This window comes from Pagrus pagrus (genome assembly GCF_965226575.1).
Source record: "Pagrus pagrus genome assembly, chromosome: 3".
NCBI classification, from domain to species: Eukaryota; Metazoa; Chordata; class Actinopteri; order Spariformes; family Sparidae; genus Pagrus; species Pagrus pagrus.
The window spans coordinates 20,505,635-20,523,847 of record NC_140187.1 but is presented as its reverse complement, the minus strand read 5'-3'; the positions used below and the strand labels follow the sequence as shown (position 1 = coordinate 20,523,847).

General features: G+C 40.4%; 2 protein-coding genes across 5 annotated transcripts in view; one reads left to right on the top strand and one right to left on the bottom strand.

The window, feature by feature from the left end:
- Nucleotides 1-1,180: 1,180 nt before the first annotated feature.
- calcoco1b (calcium binding and coiled-coil domain 1b) lies at nucleotides 1,181-7,389 on the top strand. 2 transcript variants are annotated; one of them, XM_084347736.1, is made up of 13 exons: nucleotides 1,181-1,290; nucleotides 2,347-2,495; nucleotides 2,629-2,731; nucleotides 2,850-3,055; nucleotides 3,199-3,411; nucleotides 3,532-3,680; nucleotides 3,765-3,834; nucleotides 4,125-4,379; nucleotides 4,473-4,574; nucleotides 5,643-5,724; nucleotides 5,818-5,975; nucleotides 6,840-6,922; nucleotides 7,251-7,389. In XM_084347736.1, exons 2-13 carry the CDS (start codon nucleotides 2,364-2,366, stop codon nucleotides 7,276-7,278), a joined length of 1,581 nt encoding a protein of 526 aa, XP_084203862.1. In that variant the 5' UTR covers nucleotides 1,181-1,290; nucleotides 2,347-2,363; the 3' UTR covers nucleotides 7,279-7,389. The 2 variants fall into 2 exon arrangements, with proteins under 2 accessions (XP_084203862.1, XP_084203861.1); XM_084347735.1 differs by lacking the exon at nucleotides 1,181-1,290 and having other exon boundaries at nucleotides 2,203-2,495.
- Nucleotides 7,390-8,195: 806 nt separating this feature from the next.
- Nucleotides 8,196-18,213, bottom strand: part of LOC311254572 (retinoic acid receptor gamma-A-like) — a 56,571-nt gene continuing 46,553 nt past the window's right edge. For 2 of the 3 annotated variants that reach the window (XM_084348415.1, XM_084348416.1), the window contains 7 exons: nucleotides 17,109-17,257; nucleotides 14,964-15,105; nucleotides 14,685-14,848; nucleotides 14,369-14,545; nucleotides 13,963-14,167; nucleotides 13,173-13,331; nucleotides 8,196-12,413 (listed from right to left, as the gene is read on the bottom strand). In XM_084348415.1, coding sequence (XP_084204541.1) covers nucleotides 12,094-12,413; nucleotides 13,173-13,331; nucleotides 13,963-14,167; nucleotides 14,369-14,545; nucleotides 14,685-14,848; nucleotides 14,964-15,105; nucleotides 17,109-17,257 — 1,316 coding nt within the window. In that variant the 3' untranslated portion in view covers nucleotides 8,196-12,093. Of the gene's footprint in view, nucleotides 12,414-13,172; nucleotides 13,332-13,962; nucleotides 14,168-14,368; nucleotides 14,546-14,684; nucleotides 14,849-14,963; nucleotides 15,106-16,725; nucleotides 16,802-17,108; nucleotides 17,258-18,213 lie in introns of those variants that run through there. The other variant, XM_084348417.1, reaches the window with a different exon arrangement.

Here is an 18,213-nt window from a genome sequence, read left to right as displayed (position 1 = left end):
TGCCTGAGTCCCATTTAGCTGCTTCCTGGCTTTGTGCATGCTAGTTGGGACACTTAAATAGAGTTAGTGTTATTAGTAACAGCCTTGCTTTTTATACTATGACATGTCAGAATATCTGTTGCGAAACACTTCCAGCCCTTCAGCCAAACACCGTTGATGTCTAATTTTTCTGGAACACCAGCAGATTTTTATAAACCTGGAGCAGAAAACAACAATTAATTTGACCAATATCAACAAAACAAGTGGAGACCTTTAAACGTTCTTCTCTCTGCAGTTACTGCCTGCCAACAACAAGTACAAGCAGGAACTTAAATCATCTTTTCCACTAATGCCACATGGGGTGCAGAGAGCTTTCCTTGGAAGGAGGTCCCAGAGGGGCTGAGGTGTCATTCAGTAAAGTTAGTGGGACAGAAGGTCATTTATTCTATGATAACAACATGTAAATGAGCTGTGTCATAACACAACACAGAGATGATGTGTCTGCTGCTTGGTGTCAGGCACACCTGCATTCATCTACTTTACAATTTAATACACTATAGTCAAACTGTAGGTGTCAAACTGTCTGCCATTATAATCCTCAGGCTCTGATGTTGAATAAACTTTAAAGTGAATCCTCAAACTCACAAAAACCACCACTCACTTGTTGAATGTGGGTTTGTGCTAAACTACAGTGCCATCTAGTGTTCACAAGTGGGACCACGATTCTTGCGCAATCAGACAGTTTGAGAATTAAAATCAAACTGCAGCACATTATATTTGTGGTCTGTATCCACAGTTAGTTGGATTGTTTATTCTGTACTTTCGCTGCAATTTCAAACAAATACAACAAGTTTCAACATTGTAAGTGAATCACATGATTCAGAATATGATTTTCACCATATTGGGGATCTGCTGTTGTTATACGTGTCCCTGATTCCAGGACAGAGGGTTCACTTAAGTTGTTATTTAGAGAAATGATTCTCCCCCCCTCCTTCACCCCGTCCACTACTGAGAATTGCAATGAGCATTAACTACCAGCAGCAGATCCTGTATCCTTTAACACTCTCCTGTAATGGGAGTTGGAGTCTGCAGCAATACTTTGCACTTTGATGTGCTGTGTGCTCGTGAACTGCAGCTCCCATGATTCCCTCAGCATCACTAATTTTACTTGAGAGGCCAACGTGGTTGAGGGGATGTTGTGAAACTCCTGCACCTGACAGGATTGCTCATCACTTTCTGAATATTGATGCACAGCTCTATCCTCCATGAGATAGCAGGAAAGACAGGACATTAATTTCTCAGCAGAATAAGGTAAGAACACATTAACAGCACAAACTTGAGTAATTTATGAAGCATAAAATTATATATTGTGCTTAGAAAGCCATCATTTCTTGATTGTAGCAGATAGGACTGCAATTTAGACTAATAACAGAAATAACAAAGACCTACCTGTCAGGGATGAAAATGTGTTTATATTCTACACACATTTAAGAGCAGTTAATTTCAAATTATTGTCAAGTTTAGCATAAAATATGTAATTTTAAAGGAGCTTTGGGGAATACATTTTAATCAGAAGAGAAATATCTTCATTGACATTGATTTTTTATTCCTAAACAAACTAAATAAACAAACTCTGTTTTCATGACTGAATAAACAAACTGACCTTAAATGACAGAACAACTTCATACTGCTTTACTTTGTTTATATTTGGCGGACCCTGCCACCTTCCTAGCTTCAAACAGTGTTCTGGGGACCTTATTTTCCTCTGAGAACAGCTTGTTTATTCTGTAAACATTCCTGAGTTTGTATTATTACCTCATTAATATTGTAAATATTAAAATTCTGAGTTTGAGTTTCTTCTCCAAAACTACATAGTGCCACTTTCAATTTGTGTTGCCTGTATATTTATGAGTGCAGTTATGATGTCAGGTTTGTGGTTTTATGCAATGAAATATAAGACATGGAGATAAAAAAAAAGTTAGTTTCAGTGTTGGAATATAAATCAGAGCTTTTAGTTGGCTAAAGATGATCTTTTGTGATTAATATTTAACTGCTACAACAAGATTTTGATACAATTTATTGATTTTTTTATTGTTAAAATAATGTAAAAAAAGTACAGTGTTCAGAGCTACAAACAGACCTCTGGATAGCTCTATTTTTTCACAGATTACATGGTATATAACCACAGTACTCAGTAGGTATATGAGCTTGTTGTTTATAACTGTATTATGGGGCCATAGGCGACTGGTGTCATGACCAAGCTGCATTCCTGAACTGACTCAGCTATCACCTTTCATCAGCTGTCCTCCTCCAGACTGAAACTAGAGCACCTTTCACTCGATCCATGTGTGTTTTCTTCCTAAACAGCACAGCTCCGTATTACCATGGATAAACAGCCTGTGGTGGTGTTTCGAAATGTGGGGCAACTGTACTTCCCCCAAACCAGAGTGGATTGCCACTACAGTCTGACCGCTGAGCATCAGTGGAGCAGCAGTGACTGGATAGGGATTTTTGAGGTAGATTCACCCACTTCAGCACCGTTCCTCCACACAAAAACAGATAAAAAACATCATTGTTGCAGCAAGATAAGTTCTGTGCAGTGACACAGATACACATTTATATGTTTTGTGTTTCCTATCATGGTGATAGGTGGGCTGGTCTTCAGTGAAAAAGTATTACACATACACATGGGCTCTTGTTCCTGAAGGCTACACTGAGGGCACCGGTGTCAACTGCTGTGTACATTTCCACGGTAAGATTTCCACAAGAATTCATCCAATCTTTTAAACTTTATTTCTTATTATGCTCCAATATTTACATTGTTTTGTCCTTAAGTCTTATTTTTGTGCCTTTGTGTCTACTTGATGCAGCATCCTACCTGCCCCGCCCCAGTACTGTGGAGTATGAGTTTGTATACGTGGATAAGACGGGAGAGGTGTGTGCTCGTAGTCGCCCCTTCACTTTCTGTGCTCCCAAGCCGCTGGAGGAGCTGGAGACTCTGAAAGAGGAGCGAGATGAGGAGGACGGAGAGGAGGACGACCTGCTCCTGGTCATCCCCAGGGCTCAGCTGCTGCAGGTGGTGATAAAAACACTTCAGCGCTGCACTGAACCCGTCCTGATAAGCTACTTAAATATCATGTAACATATTCATAGACATATCTTGATGTGAAGGGTAAATAATATGAACCTCCCTGTCCTCTCTCCCCATGTTGTGACCAGGGTCAGCTGGAAGAGTGCTTAAAAAAACAAGCGGAGATACAGCAGGCTCTGGATTTGACGAAAAAGGAGACAGAGAATGAGAAAGAGAGCTGTGAAACATCGAGGGTGGAGTGGGAGCGTGAGAGAGAAGCGATGAAGGAGGAAATCTCAGAGCTCAGACACAACATAAGACAAAACTACGAGACGATGAAGAAGATGGAGGGAAAACACAAGGTACGGACAGGCCACGCAACCAACCATTTCCTTCTTTTCTCCGAAGTTTTCTGAATTGCAAAAAATACACACTTGAAAAAGAATCTATAATCATTGTTCTTCTCTCCACAACACTGAAAGGATGTGAAATACAGTCAGGAAAGTCTGACCGCTGAACTGAGTAACCTTATGGCTGAAAAAGCTGAAAGTCAGCAGCGAATCCAAGACCTGGAGGAAGAAATCAAGATCCTGAATGACAGGGACAAGGGCGGAAACATGGAAGTGGAAAGGTGAGTGTTATACAGTAGATCAAACATTAGTCTGGGTATATTTGGTTCCTCGGGTCTAAAAAAGCCTTTTTGTTTGTCCCACAGGCTGAAAGAGAGAGTGAAGAAAATGTCCAGTCAAATGAAACATGATGAGGATAAGAGGAAGTGTCTGCAGGTAATTACTTCTTCTTCTCTTGTAAAGAACACACAGATTGGTCAGAGAGTCTGTTTGAGCTCTGTTCAGTCCTCCAACCCAACAGCCCACTGATGTAGGTGGTTAGGTGTCATCTTGTCAGCAGTGGAAGTGAAAGCACCATAATTGCATTTACTTGAGAGTAGAACCTGAGAGGTTTTCCCTCTCCTGTTCCCTCTTGTGGCAAAATTAAGCCAGGACTGTGACAGCTCAACAGTTCCCCTCCCTTATTTCAGTTTTTTGCCATTTCTGCACATCTCTCATCTCTGCAGGTGGAGAACGAGGCTGCTCAGGTGGAGATACAAGGGCTGCACGAGCGTCTGGAGGTCAGTGAACATACAGTTGACAGCATGCGCAGGGAGCTGAGGGAGCTGGGCTCCCGTCAGAGCAATACCCACACCGAGCTTCACCAAGCCCGGCTGCAGGTGGCCCAGCTGACCCTGCAGCTGTCCGAGGAGAACCTGCTCCTCAGGGAGGAGCGCGCCAACTGGGCCCTAGAAAGAGAAGCATACAGACACGCAGCGGAGGTGAGGCTGCTGCACATGCACCTGTGACCTGTATGTCCACCTGATGTAGTCGTTACATTTCCTTTCTGTTATTTTGCTTTTCTTCGCAAGCAGATGGATAAGAAGAAACTTCAAGAATTGAGCTGTGAGGTGCAGATGAAGGAGGAGTGGCTCCAGGAGGAGAGGACGGAGAGGGAGAAACTCGACGCAGAGCTGGTGAGTGAGAGACTGCAGCAGAGTAAGAAAATTACTGTGTTGCAATCGCTATTATTCAATGCACAAACACATTCACATCTAAATATAACTGCTCATGTGCCACAAATCTGCACCATCAGCTGCTCAGATCACAATTTGGAAACGGTGTCAGAGTTCAGGCAAGTTCTCACATGCAGGCACAAATAGACGGGCTTCCATTAACAGTGAGTAAACATTTCCTCTAACCGTCATGTGGTCAACAACAGCAGCAAAGAGGACAGGCCAGGTCAGACGTGTGGGTGTTCAGACGGTCTGAGTGTAATGATGCTGCCCCCTGTAGGTGCTGCTGAGTGATACGAAGCGAGAGCTGCAGGAGCTGAAGGCCAGTCTGAGGAAAGCCCAAAAAGAGAGAGAGGAGCAGCAGGCCGACAGACAGGCAAGGATTACACATGTGAGGGAGGGGGCTCACATGCACTAACATGCACGTGTGGCCAAACAGCTGGATAATAATAATAATAATAATAATAATAATAATAATAATAATAACACAGTCACTCTCTGCTCAGGGCATCTTTACTCCACTACATCTTTACATAGCCAATAACTGTTTCCTAACATCTACTGAGGCTGAATGTTGTATACTGGACCTTTAAACACCACTCAGTTTAACTGAAAGGGCCCATACCATGGTTATTTTCAGCTTCATACTCTTATTTTAGGTGTCATCGTCGTCGTTTTACATGCTTTAATGTTCAAAAAACACATTCACATATTTTTTGAATACTGTCCATTGCTGCAGCACCTCTATTCACCCTCTGTCTCTTTAAGGCCACCCTTCCAAAAAGTCTGCTCTTATTAGTCAGTTGATTAGTTGTTACATCGCAACCTTACAGAAATCCTGATGGCTCATTTGAAGGCACAGTTTTTAGACTGGAGACCAAAGTATTTACATAGCACATAGACCTGCTTCATGATTAAAAACTACATGGAAATCTCATTAACAACCCTGTACAGTATGGGGCCTTTTATCATTCAGTTCTTCTTCCTCTTCATCTTGAAATCTGTGGGTTTAAAATGTGACTCCTGCAGGACCTGCTGAGCTACATCCGCCATTTAGAGCAGAGGTTGGACAATGTGCCAGAAACGAAATCAAATGAAGAAATTTCCACATGTGAGTAATGAACTTTCTCTGAACACAGCACTTCTACTAGTTCACTGCACTGTAATGAGTACTGAAGTGAGGGGTCTGCGCTGATTTGCACAGCTCCTGGCTCTTCCTCTGAGGATGACGAGGATGCTTCCCTAAGGTCGATCTGTTCAACTCTTTTCCCGTCCACTCACCCGGAACGGCCCGACAGAGCCAAGACCTCCGCTGAGACACCGATCCAGAACAAAGAAGACACACCAGCCTCTGACACACAGGTATGCCATCCCATTCACACCTAAACCAAACAAGGTTTAACACCACCTGCATACAGAGCTTACCGACCTGAGTGGGCAAATATTTGACTAGTTTCCCAGTTGAGTCCTGGAGCTTGCTTGTCCTTTGGTTTTATTTCGCCAGCTCCAATTGTTGAAAACCAAGGTGTTAAAAATGCTGACTGGTAGAAAGAAGTCATAACAATGTGATTAATGCTCAGCAGCTTAACTTGACAGAGATTTTCTTAAGACAATTACACATTGTTAACATCTGTGAATACAGAAGCAATGTGTTATTGTGTTATCTCAAGCAAGCTATTGTGGACATTTATTTTGACCATAACGTGGTTATAAATGAAAGACAAGGGTTTCTAGAATATAGATCGGGGTTACAGACTATAGAACAGAATTATAGACCATAGAGAAGGGTCACAAACCAAAGATCAGGGTTACTGACCATAGATCAGGGCTTAAAATGTAAATGTATGATCAGGGTCACAGACTATAGACCAGGGTAATACACTACAGGTTAGGGTTTCATATCCATGTATAATAATGTCTTGTTTTACAAATACTCAGCAGTATAAATGTTTAAAATTAACAGCACTTTATTTTGAAATCTAATACAAATTGTATTTGTAGTAAACAGTATGCACATCCAAGAAATATTTTTGATGCCAAAAATGAATCCAAACACTGTTATTCGTATATTGTTTTCTCAGTAACAGATCATACAAATTAAACACTGAATAGAAACACTGATCCATATTTACTTCCTTGCTTCCCAAACAAATATTTTGTGGCCTATATATTATTAAATGATTAAATGCAGTTTACCTCACTCTCTGCTTCTGTCTGTTCGATCAGGATGTGACGAGGCAGGACTGTGAGGACAGAGCCATCGAAGGGAAGCGACTGAACCTACAGGGACTTGTCGACCCCATTCTGAGGTCACAATTTTGGCTTTCTACCAGCCACAATGCAAATCACCTCTCCTAAAATAATATGTGATGACTTCATTCACACTCTCCTGCCTGGCAGACCGGTTGTTGTTTTATTTTAGATGTCGTTCCACTTTCTTTTCTCGTGGGAGGAGTCACTGAGAGACTCCAGACAGTAAAAATAGAAGTTTAAATGATAGCGAAACAAGAGTAAAAATAGCAGCTGTAATAAAATACATTAATGTTAAGCAAGCAGAAGTAGAGACGTGGCTTTAATTAACTTTTTCATACACAGTGCTGCCCTCTGTAAACCTCTCACTTCTCTTTCTCCCTGCAGTGAGCTGGCTGGCTCCCCTATGTGGTAACATGAAGAAGGTTGATGGATGGCATGTTCCTTGTTTACCACTGCAATGCTCATGTTCATGTGGGTCATGAAAAAAAACCTATTAGTATTTTGTGTTTTTTTTATGTAGAAAATGGTCTTCAAAAAGGTCATATATATATATATATATATATATATATATATATACAGTACATATAGTGAAGAGCTTTCACCTCATGAGTGCCTGTATTCAAAGAAAACACGGCACACTTTGTAAGTCTTAAGTGTCGAGAATTACATTTGTTTTATTAGTGTGATAATGGTTTTTTAATGAATCAAATTCAGGATGAACATAAGGTGCAAATAACAGTTTTTGCCGTCATATGCTTCTCATCGTCCAAGACTGTCTTTGAGTTTGTTCTAGTCTCCATTTGTAAAATGAAAATCAATATGTTCTCACGTTTTAGCTGATTAAAATGTGGATATGGTGCAGCTGTTTTGACAAAAGTGATGCCACGATAAGATTGAATTTCATACATTACATCCTGCTTTGGTAGCATAGCATAGCCCATAACCTCTGCATGTGAGTGTGAATCGTAAAACTGTGTCAAAAGTGTGGGTGTGTGTGTTACAGACGAGTGTGAAATGTTCTGTTGCAGCTTGTTGAGCACATTGTCAGGCTGGAAGATCATGAGAGTTAATGTTATATGATACTTTTGTTTATTTGTTGGAGAGATGGGACTCTTTAATAAAATATGACAATAAATACATGTTGATGGCTGTTTGTATTTCTGGTGAAAGTACCATTGGGAATATTTAGTATGTTTCTATCGCCTGACGGTGCGTAAATACTGTACATTCAAAGCATACAACTTCAGTCTCGAGAAAAACAGTCGCTGTGTTTCTGTGTAAAGGTGTGTAAGGTGAGGGTAAAGAAGAAGACAGCTGGACACTGAAAGGTCTGAGAACAGAAAGCACCTTTATCAAAATACAAGAAAGACAACAACAAATAACAAATAAGCAAACAATAAGCAACAAACAAGCTAAAATGTCAAATGTAAAAACAAGGGCAGATCAGCCCAGTCTTTGTTTTTCTGTGTGTTTCAGAGTTATTTTGGTACACATCCAATTGAAATAAAACTCATTAGGTGTCTGGATCCCTGAACTTGAAGACAAGTTATTTGCATGCTACATTGTTTTTTTTTTCATATATAAAAAAAAGTAGGACATCCGTTTAAAAACAACAACAACACAATTCAACAGAGATAAGATGGTTCCAGCTTCAAAAGTAATTCTAGATCATGAAATCTCATCAATCACACAATACAGACTGAATATATTTCACATCGAAGAGCTTAAGAGAATATTTTTTTTATTATTAATTAATGTTTTGTTTTTGTTCACATGTGACGTAAAATCTGTCTTTGGTTTTTTTTGCTTTTTTTTTTACTCACATGCTTACACATCGAGCCGAGGCCTTTGTGACCTCTCCCATGACTTAACTATTGCACCAGCTCAAATTTAAGAAAAGAAAGAAATAGATAAAAGGAACAGGAAAACATTTTATTCTGAAATATCATGGTTATGTGATGCAGAAATATCTTTAAATACTAAACAACATAGTATATAGAATTGGCTGACGACGTGCAAAATATTGACTGTGTGCATCTGTGTGTGTGTGTGTGTGTGTGTGTGTGTGTGTGACACAGGAAGAGAAACAGAGTGAAGAGAAACACTGAAGTTAAGCCTTATCTTTTACCTTAGTCATATAGTTTTGATTTTTCCATCCTATGATATCACAAATCACAATTCAACAATTTAACAAAAACATCATTATCACGTCAATATAGATTATTTTCTAGAATCAACTTCTTTTTCCTTGATGACTTAACATCTATAGTGATAAAGACGTATTTAACCTTTGTACATGCTGGTGTGTTGCCACAATGGTCATGTAGGATCTGTTTTCTCCCCTTTCTCTGCTTCATTCAGGGTGTGAATGTCTCCATAGGATAACCAGAAACACCTTTTTTTTCAGAAATTATACACTAGCTTCATCTGTGAAACTCATTGTATCCCTCATATCAAAAAAACTACATCAAAAATATGTTTCATGCCATGAAGGACAACATGCTGATGAGAATCTTTTCCCTTACAACTATTAAGGAGTTTAGTCAGACTCGCACTGTCTTTCATTACGCACATAATGACAATTTTATACATCTTGCATAAAAAAAAAGCTGTATAGTCTCGATGAAAAACAAATTATTACGTATTTATTTTACAAAAATCCATCTTTTGCATCACTCATTAGATACAGCACACATTAACACACATCATTTCAAAGTACTGTGCTGTGCTTCAGCAGACAGGTCACCCAATCTAAAGCTTTTGTCTCGTTGTCAATTATGTTGGACGGTCGCCATCTCACTTACAACATGTCTGTCCCACTGTCCACCTGAAGTCTTTGGGTGAGTGAAAACATTTATATTTCTGCTACAAAAGCTATTTATGTGCATTTTTAAGAGATAATAATTTGATTTCTACATAAATGCTTTACTGTGGATCATGGCAGTAATGGCAATAACGTCACATCTCTGCAACGTCAATCTGTGTGTTGGTAAATGCTCTCAGATACACACTCATGCACACACTCATACACACCTGAGGTTTTCTGTGAAGTAAACTACGTTTATGTCGGTTTGGATAATTCTTTACTTACAATATGAAATTAATATGGCTTACCTGCACCTCGTTGCTGAACTAAGGGCATGTGCAGGATACTCAACTTACATTTTTTAAAGCAACATTATGTAACTATTTTACCTGAAAATAACAGCTTCAAAATCATTTCACATTACAGTGACTTGTAATAGGGTGAATGGTATCTCTGATGAGGCACTCTGCCCCCCTATTGCTTGTTTCTGTACTATGTAACTCCGCTGAGTGGGTAGGATCACAGTGTCTAATGCTTTATGGTAGTACATCACACACCGCGCCAACTATCTCTTATTTTGGTGAAACTGGATCATATTTCATGCAAAAAACATTTCCTCTTGTTTTCCCTCTGGTTGCTCTGTCTCAACTCTCTGTGATTTAAGGCGTTTCCAGAAAGCAACCTGTAACTGCTGCATACCATCCGTAAAAGTTAGCTCTGCTAGCTGCTAGCTGACTGACCGCCGGGGAGTTGTAATGTTTACACCACTATCAGAGTAGCACCAGAACTGGAGCCGCCTGAGCGGGCAATGGAACTGGGCTCAGCAGCCTCTCAGGGACATCATGACAGTGAAGAGGCTGAAGAAGATGTTGACAGAAGATATTAAGAAGAGAAAAGAGACGGTGACCAAGGAAGAGACAAGAGACAAGAGTCTCAGATGGGTTTTTTAGTTCTTGGCGACAGTTTAGCAAAATGAAAGACCGCAGACAGACGGAGAGCTGGACTTGTTGCTGTTGAATAGTAAGTAACATTAGCTGGCTTGCTAAGTTATATGTCTTGTGTTGTTGCACTTGTTTGATGTTTGGCTGTGCTAGCAAAGTTGTCAACTCGCTAGTTTTTGATGATAAGGCACGTCAGCCCATTTCGGCAGAAGTTTAGCTGGTAGAATGTTATTTTCAAGTAGCTTATAATAATGCCTTGAGAATTATCCTTGACGGAATAGTGCAAGTAAGATGTTTGTTGCTGCAGGAGTCGGTACTTTCAAAGCTGTTTTATCAAAGGTTTAGTACTACACTTCTTTGCAAAACACTGATGAATATTACTTTTTATTGTGAATTTGTATGTAATTTATTGTCTTGTCAGTTGTGTTGCATTTAGAACAATGGGGGGCACCAAATCGCAAAAAAATATGAATTACTACATAATGTTGCTTTAATGATCCCTACTCCCTGTTATGAGAACATTTTTTGTTGATGAGGGGCTTATGATGGATCAACAGTTTTCTGAATTGACAGGTGAGACACAGCCCTGATAGAATCAACCTGAGATTGCGTGATGACATTAAATCTACCCTGCAGATTCTTCAGTCGAAGTATTTCTTTTTCAATGATTGTGTATTTTTGGCGAGAGGTGGAGATATGTTGCTGCATTTCTTTTGCATTATTTGGATCACAAGCACCAGAGCTGAAATTTACAGTTGAAGTTCTCCTCCTTATTCTCTTGTCACATTGTGAGTTTTGAGTCCTGCTCGCTCTTTGCTATTGCTCTCATTACTACTTTTGCTATTGCTTTTCACTGTGTCCGGGAAAGCTGAAATGCATAAATTTAAAGAGATGCTTAACAAAAACACACATATGTCCGGTCAAACGTGATCGGTGAAAAATATACCAAAAAAAAAAAAAAAAACACAACAGGCATGAAGAAAAAACAGAAATGTGTTCATGCTTAGGAAAAAAAATACAATAAAAAAATAAGTAGCATATCTCTGAATAGGAATAAAAGGAATTCTGAGAAGACATTTGCGGCAAATGGACACCACATAGAGTTCTGTTGTTGACATGTATCTTTTACCATCAATTTTATACACAGCATAGCCCTTATAGATAGTGGAGGAGTGCATTTTCTTCAGTCCACCACCTCTCGTTGCTCTCTGGATGGACGAAACACTTCTGAAACATCTTTTAGACAGTCTCATTTTGGCACAGTGATTTTTCATGGCGTTCCCCTCAACCTGCTTACATTTAGTGCTTTTGCTTCCTATACTGAATTTAACACATTTTCCTTTCAGTCAACATGTACAGTATATGTAAATATGTGCTGTATGCAACACTGCTGTTGAATAAGAGCCTAATTCTGTGAGGTTTCTGGGAGCTGGGTGAGGGCTCAGTGATCTGAAGGAGGAAGCAGCATCATCTTTCCCTCTCACTGCGTTTTCCCAGTCACACCTTTCTTTTGCGAGCCCGCTGCCGCCTCGCCACACGCCTCCCCATCACTGTCCGCTCCTCGTTCTTTCTCCTCATCCCAGTAGTCGTCCTCTTCCTCTTCTTCTTCTTCCTCGACGGTCGACTCATATGTTGACTTCTCCTCTTGTTTGATGGCTTGAATGGCGGGGGGAGCGGCTGCAGCGCTCTCCCCTGAGTCACTGCTGTCTTCGAAGGCCTCAGGATTCTCAAGCATCTCCCTGATGAGGGGAGGCATCGGGCCTGGGATCTCTGTTTTCAGTGTGATGGCTCTTTCTGCACCTACAGGCACATGCAAGTATATTTATTAAATATTTAATGTATAAAAAGGAGAGGAGGAAGCTTCTCATACAATGAACATGTTTCACTTTTTACAAGAATCACTGACAAGTTTCATCTCAGTCTAGGAAAACAATGCCTCTTCACTGCCATGTTCTCCATATACGCAGATGATGGTATATTCTCTCTGATAGAACTATTTTGCATGCATGGGCCTTGGGATACAATAATATTAATAATTTTTGTTTCTCACCAATCAAGCCCTTTTAAAAATACTCTGTCTTTACAATGAATTATTTTCAACTAGCCAGCTCATAAATAAGGATGTCCTTAGAAAGTTTTTTTTTAAATGATAAAGAGAATCTCAGAATGTGAAGAAATAACAGTTTAGACATTATGACATCTGTGTATTTTGATGCTGAGATATCTACTTAAGTTAGCATGCTGGACTGGTAGCTACATGGCTAGCTGAACCAACTAGCCTCTGGCAGCTAAATTAATTGGGAGTTAGCAGTTAGCCTACACTAGTTATAGAGTGAGTATGAATTCAAAAGGTGGCCAATTCTTACATATTGCACTTTTAAGGAAAATGTATACAAAAATACAGATCTGACGATCCATCGATGCTAACTTTTAAATGCTTCTTTAAAATTGTTGGTACCCTGTACCGTTAACCCAGTTTGGTAGCTACCAAAAACTAAATGGATTGATACACAATTCTACTTTTAATCTTTGGGAATGATATGTAAAACCTTGGCTGACCTTTGGTGCTGATTCCTCGGAGGTCTGTGACTTTCATCAGCATGCGGGGAAACATGTGAGGCTTGTTCGGGCGTCTGCGACGGGTGTAGATCTTCAGAGCCTCTAGCAGCGGCTCCTGCAGCTTGTCTACCTTCTGTGGTTCCTCCAGGTCCATTCGGTCTAAAACAATTACAGAGAGACACAAATTTGAAGAGGTATGGAAATGTTAGCATTTTGTAAAACAGCTGATAAGATGATAGTAAGAGAAACAAAGGGTAACACTTTATATTAAGGTCATTGTATTAAGCATTAGTTAATGGGTAATAAGGCCCTTATAAGGCCTTATAAGATAAGATTAACATTAATGAGACTATATTAATGTTAATGATAGCACCATGAACACCTTTATTGTTAGATTACAAGACATTTATAAGCAATTACAAGAAACTTGTTAAGCATACTGTACTGCCCTAATGTTAGCTAGCTAGCATTAGCAATGTTAATGTTAACTAGTACTAACAATGTACTGTATACATTAGCTAGTTAGTGTTAGTGACATTAATGTTTGCTAGCTAGCATTAGCAAAGTTAATGTTTGCTAGCAAGCATTACTAACGTTAGTTAGTGCAAGAAACTGGCAACCACCTGAGAGGGCACATAATTTGAACAACAGCGGTGCTTTTTTTATTGTAAGATCAATACATACTTTATTATGGATTTATTGGCGGTTAACTATCCACTTATTAACAGTTAAGCTTTTTGTAGCTTCCAGATCTAAGTTTCGAACAATTCCTTCATAAAGTGAATCTTACCTCCGCAGATGAGGCAGATTGCACTGAGGAGGCCTGTCTCTGTGTCGTCCATCTCCAAAGGCAGCAACTGACCAGCAAAGGCAAACACCAGGTCTGTGAGTGGACCAAAGCCAGCGTTATGCATCTGGGTCCTGTTCAGAGTCAGACCATCTGAGAAGGTCATGGTGTCCTGCTCTGGGGTGTAACGAGTGCATATCCTCAGCATCTAATAATAATAAGAAAATTACAAGAGATAAAAGAAGAAGAAAAAATGGCAGTTAGTAAAATGAGGATGGCAGATGTTCAGAATTACATTTACATTTTCAGGATCTGTTTATGACAATTGAAGCAGCGTGACAGATGAGAAAAGCGTTAGGGAGGTGGAGGGGGAGTCATTTAAAGTGTAATAGGAGCATGTGGTTGGTACCAGGATGTCCAGGCATGCAGATTTGAGGAGGGTGATCTGGTCAGCGATGGTGAGCGTGGTGAAGCCTGGTAGCCGCTTGGCAAACTCCACAATCTTTATAATGCATTTAGTGGACAGCTCACTGAACTTATCCCACAGGCCCAAGTCCAGCTGTACTCTGTGGTCAGCACTTGAATTCTGAGAGAGAGAAAGAGGGACACTTGTCTGTGTGGCTGTGCAAAGTCCATACTGTGTTTGTCCTTCTGGCAAAGCGGTGAGCTAATGCTTGAGTGGAGTGTGAGTGTTTAGGGGTGGATAACTATTAATTAAAACTTACTGTGGTGTATTTTCCTAATTGGCACAGAGATGGAAAGGTCTCTTGGTGAGCTTTGCTGACTTTGTTAACCAGCTCCTCCAGTTCTCCACTCAACTCATAGTTCTCTGGCAGCACCACCTCCTCCTTCACATCCTTTTTCTTTTTGTTCCTGTCGTTACGCACCGCTACAGGGAAACACAGGCACAAGATGACACACTTAAAAAGCCAAACTCCCCATCAGGTTTTTCTTGAAATTATTATTTCATTGAGAAACTCTTGGTGCTCATATTTTCCTCTCACCTTCTTTGGACATGCCAACCTCAAAGCACTTCTGCAGCCGACAGTATTGGCAGCGGTTGCGGGTCACTTTGTTGATCTGACAGTTCTTGTCTCGGTGGCAGGTATACACCATGTTCTTTTGGATACTGCGCCGAAAGAAACCCTGGAAACAATGAAAGAAAATGTCTTGTACAATGTTTCATGACAGGACCACAGCCACTCTATACAATCTCAGAATATAGTTATTAGCCATGCTAGAAGCATGTTTCTAGGGATGGCAATGTCGGTCTGTCAGTGGGTCCACTGCTTTGGTCAAGACTGAAATATCTCAACAAATGCTTGATTGTCTTGAATTCTCAGTTATTCATAGTCCCAGACAATGTGTTCTAGTTCATTTGATAATCCACAACTTTTCCTCTAGTGCCACCATGAGGTTCAGCTTTGTGTTTTATGGTGAAATTTCTCAACAACTATAGATCATATCATAAGGCAGCCATTTTCCTCTGACATCACACTCAGGGTGGGATGCTCAAGTGTTGTACTGCTTTAATTGAAATGAATTAAGGTAAAACAACATATTTGAGAACCCATTAGCTTGTGTTAGACGACAGCTAATTTTAGCATTCAACCACTTCCTAGCTTACATTACCATTTGATAATCTTACAGGATACAATAGAAAGGTGTAAGTTAATTCTAAAATATCAACACACACATTTATTTAAGCCTTGGAGTGAAACGCACTGGATTTAATTAAAGCATAATGTTAGCTAGGAAGTTGTTAAATGCTAATGTTAACAAATGGGTTATCAAATATGTTGTTTTAACTTTAAGTATGGCCCAACTTCCCTCCAGATTTTCACTATCCATCATCTTGTCAGTTGCTGATCATGTGGGAAGCGGTGAAATGATAACCATTTATCAGACTCCCTAAATTTATATGTTTTGCAACCAGCAGTACAACATTATGCCAGCATTTGCATGAAGTCAGAGGAAAAACGGCTGCCATGTGAATATGTTGTATTGGATGGGTTGCTATGACAATGTTACAGACATTTGTGCACCTCAGGATGAATTGTTATAACTTTGGTGACACTTGGACTTTTCATCTAGCACCATCATCTGGTCATAATGTCAATTTGACAAAAACAAATTTGTTTAAAAAAACAGCAAAACTAAATACATTCCCATCATCCTAAACTCTACTTAGTGTTTCAAAGTAATTAGCAAATGTTAGATTGCTAAAATGTTAACTAAAATTGTGAGCATGTTAATATTGTCATTGTGAGCATGTAGCTCAAAGCACTGCTGGGCCACAGCCTCACATAGCAGCTAGCATGACTGTAGACTTTTAGTCTTGATCTTTCATTGATCTCCCAAAGTGGAAATCCAGGTGTTACAGCAGCCCAAGGACAGAATAAGTACAGATAAATACAGAGAATTAAAGAGAACAAATAGTTAGGAAAACAAGAACATAATGAAATAGAAACTATACATGAGCAATTGGACTCAAAAAAGCAAAATTACAGGCAACAGCAGTAAACAGCCGGTGACAGGAAGAAGCTTAATAGAGTAGTGGAAGCAGCATAAAAAATCACTGGTCAAGATTTGCCAAGCATTTATGATATTTATAAAACCTGCATGCTACAGCAAAAGTGCAGAGAAGTGTGATTAGTGGCAGCAAAGTCAAAGCAAAATAATGCTCACAAAATAAAGTGCAATATGCTCAAGGGTGATGAATTGCATAAACCAGCAGCCTACAGGATAGGCTGGCTGTTTTCTCACATAGAACTGAGAAGTCCTCTTTCACTGCTTCTCTCTTAACTGTGAACATCCATTTATTGGTCTCTGTATGTAAACTACAAGCAGACAAAACCTCTATTGAATTGTTTAATTTGTCAATTTCATTTCAGCTCGAAATCTTCACGTAAAACAACAGTTCAAGTTGCAGTAACCATTTGCTGCTCACATACAGCACACTGTTTAGCTCTGTTACATTAATAATGTGCAGTATTAGTAACGATACACTAGAGGGCAGCTTAGCAAAAGCAAACATTACAGCTGTGCAGCTCTGACATCTGTCAGGCTCTCACTCTCGCCCTCTTTTCATCAGCTCTTCACTTCATACATGTCCTGTAAACTCTTCATGTGTCTCTGGCTTCATTTACCTTGCAGCCCTCACAGGAGCTCACTCCATAGTGATAACCAGATGACTTGTCCTGGCACACAAAGCACGGCTTGTAGACACGAGGAGGAGGAGGAGGGGAAGGAGAGCTGGGCACCATCTCCTCTGAGCTAGTGCTCTGGGTCTCCACCGCTGCAGAGACAGAGAAAAAAAAAGAAACATTTAAGGCCTCTTATTATATCAGAGCATCTTGTTTACACAAGTTCTTAAAGTCTTGAAACTATGATGAAAGCTAATACAACAACTGATTAAGAGAGAGTGGTCAACAAACAACCCCCAACCCCATGCAGGCCACCCCTCGGAGCCAGAAGGCAAGCTCAAAGGCAGACATTTTTAAGAGAAAAAGGAGGGGAGGGGGGACACTGCTGATTGACAGGGACTTAAAAGAGACACAATTAGCTGATGGCCAGATGGCCCCGCTGATAAAATGCTGATTGGCAGCTGAGATTTGATTGGCTTCTCCATTTACTGGTGAGTGGGGAGGGGGCAGCATACCTCTGTTGACTTTTTGACTGACATCTGAATTTTTTGCATCTGCTCTGTGTGTTTGTGTGCACACATGTGCGAGCTCACATTTTTATTTGAAAGGCCGTCCAACCAGACCTGCCTATATACCTCCAGCCCCATGTGAACAAACAGGGGCGGGATGTTTACGAGACTCTGCTGTCTCCCTCTGTTCCTTCTCACTGTCTCGCTAAAGAAAATGGCACACTGTATAACACCATTTGCTGGCCACAGGCGAAGTCATTTCAACTGCTGCTAATGAAAACGCTCCGAACAAACAATGTGAAATGGGCGCAGCGGCGAGTTGATCGAGCTGATTAAAACACCCGGCATAAAACGAGTGAAACCCGCCTGGTACACATTTGAAGGTGATGACTAAAGAACAACCAGATTCCTTCGAACATGCCTTTCAACTTTCACCTTCAGTCACCCCAACTTCACCTCCCTTTGCCCATTCCCACCCCCACTCCCTTGTTTCCTGGCCCTAAATTCCTCAGTGCAGGCTGGACAGGGTTTAATAGTTGCCCAGGCTCATAAGCGGCCCTATAAAGGCTGTGTCTGGGATGGGAAGGAGGCCCCCGGCC

What these genes read in the sequence shown, in the direction of transcription:
- calcoco1b (XM_084347736.1), top strand. Translation starts at nt 2,364, where the DNA reads ATGGATAAACAGCCTGTGGTGGTGTTTCGAAATGTGGGGCAACTGTAC. An exon ending in ACTGGATAGGGATTTTTGAG is followed by an intron (nt 2,496 to 2,628) that starts GTAGATTCACCC and finishes TCATGGTGATAG; the next exon opens with GTGGGCTGGTCTTCAGTGAA. An exon ending in CTGCTGTGTACATTTCCACG is followed by an intron (nt 2,732 to 2,849) that starts GTAAGATTTCCA and finishes TACTTGATGCAG; the next exon opens with CATCCTACCTGCCCCGCCCC.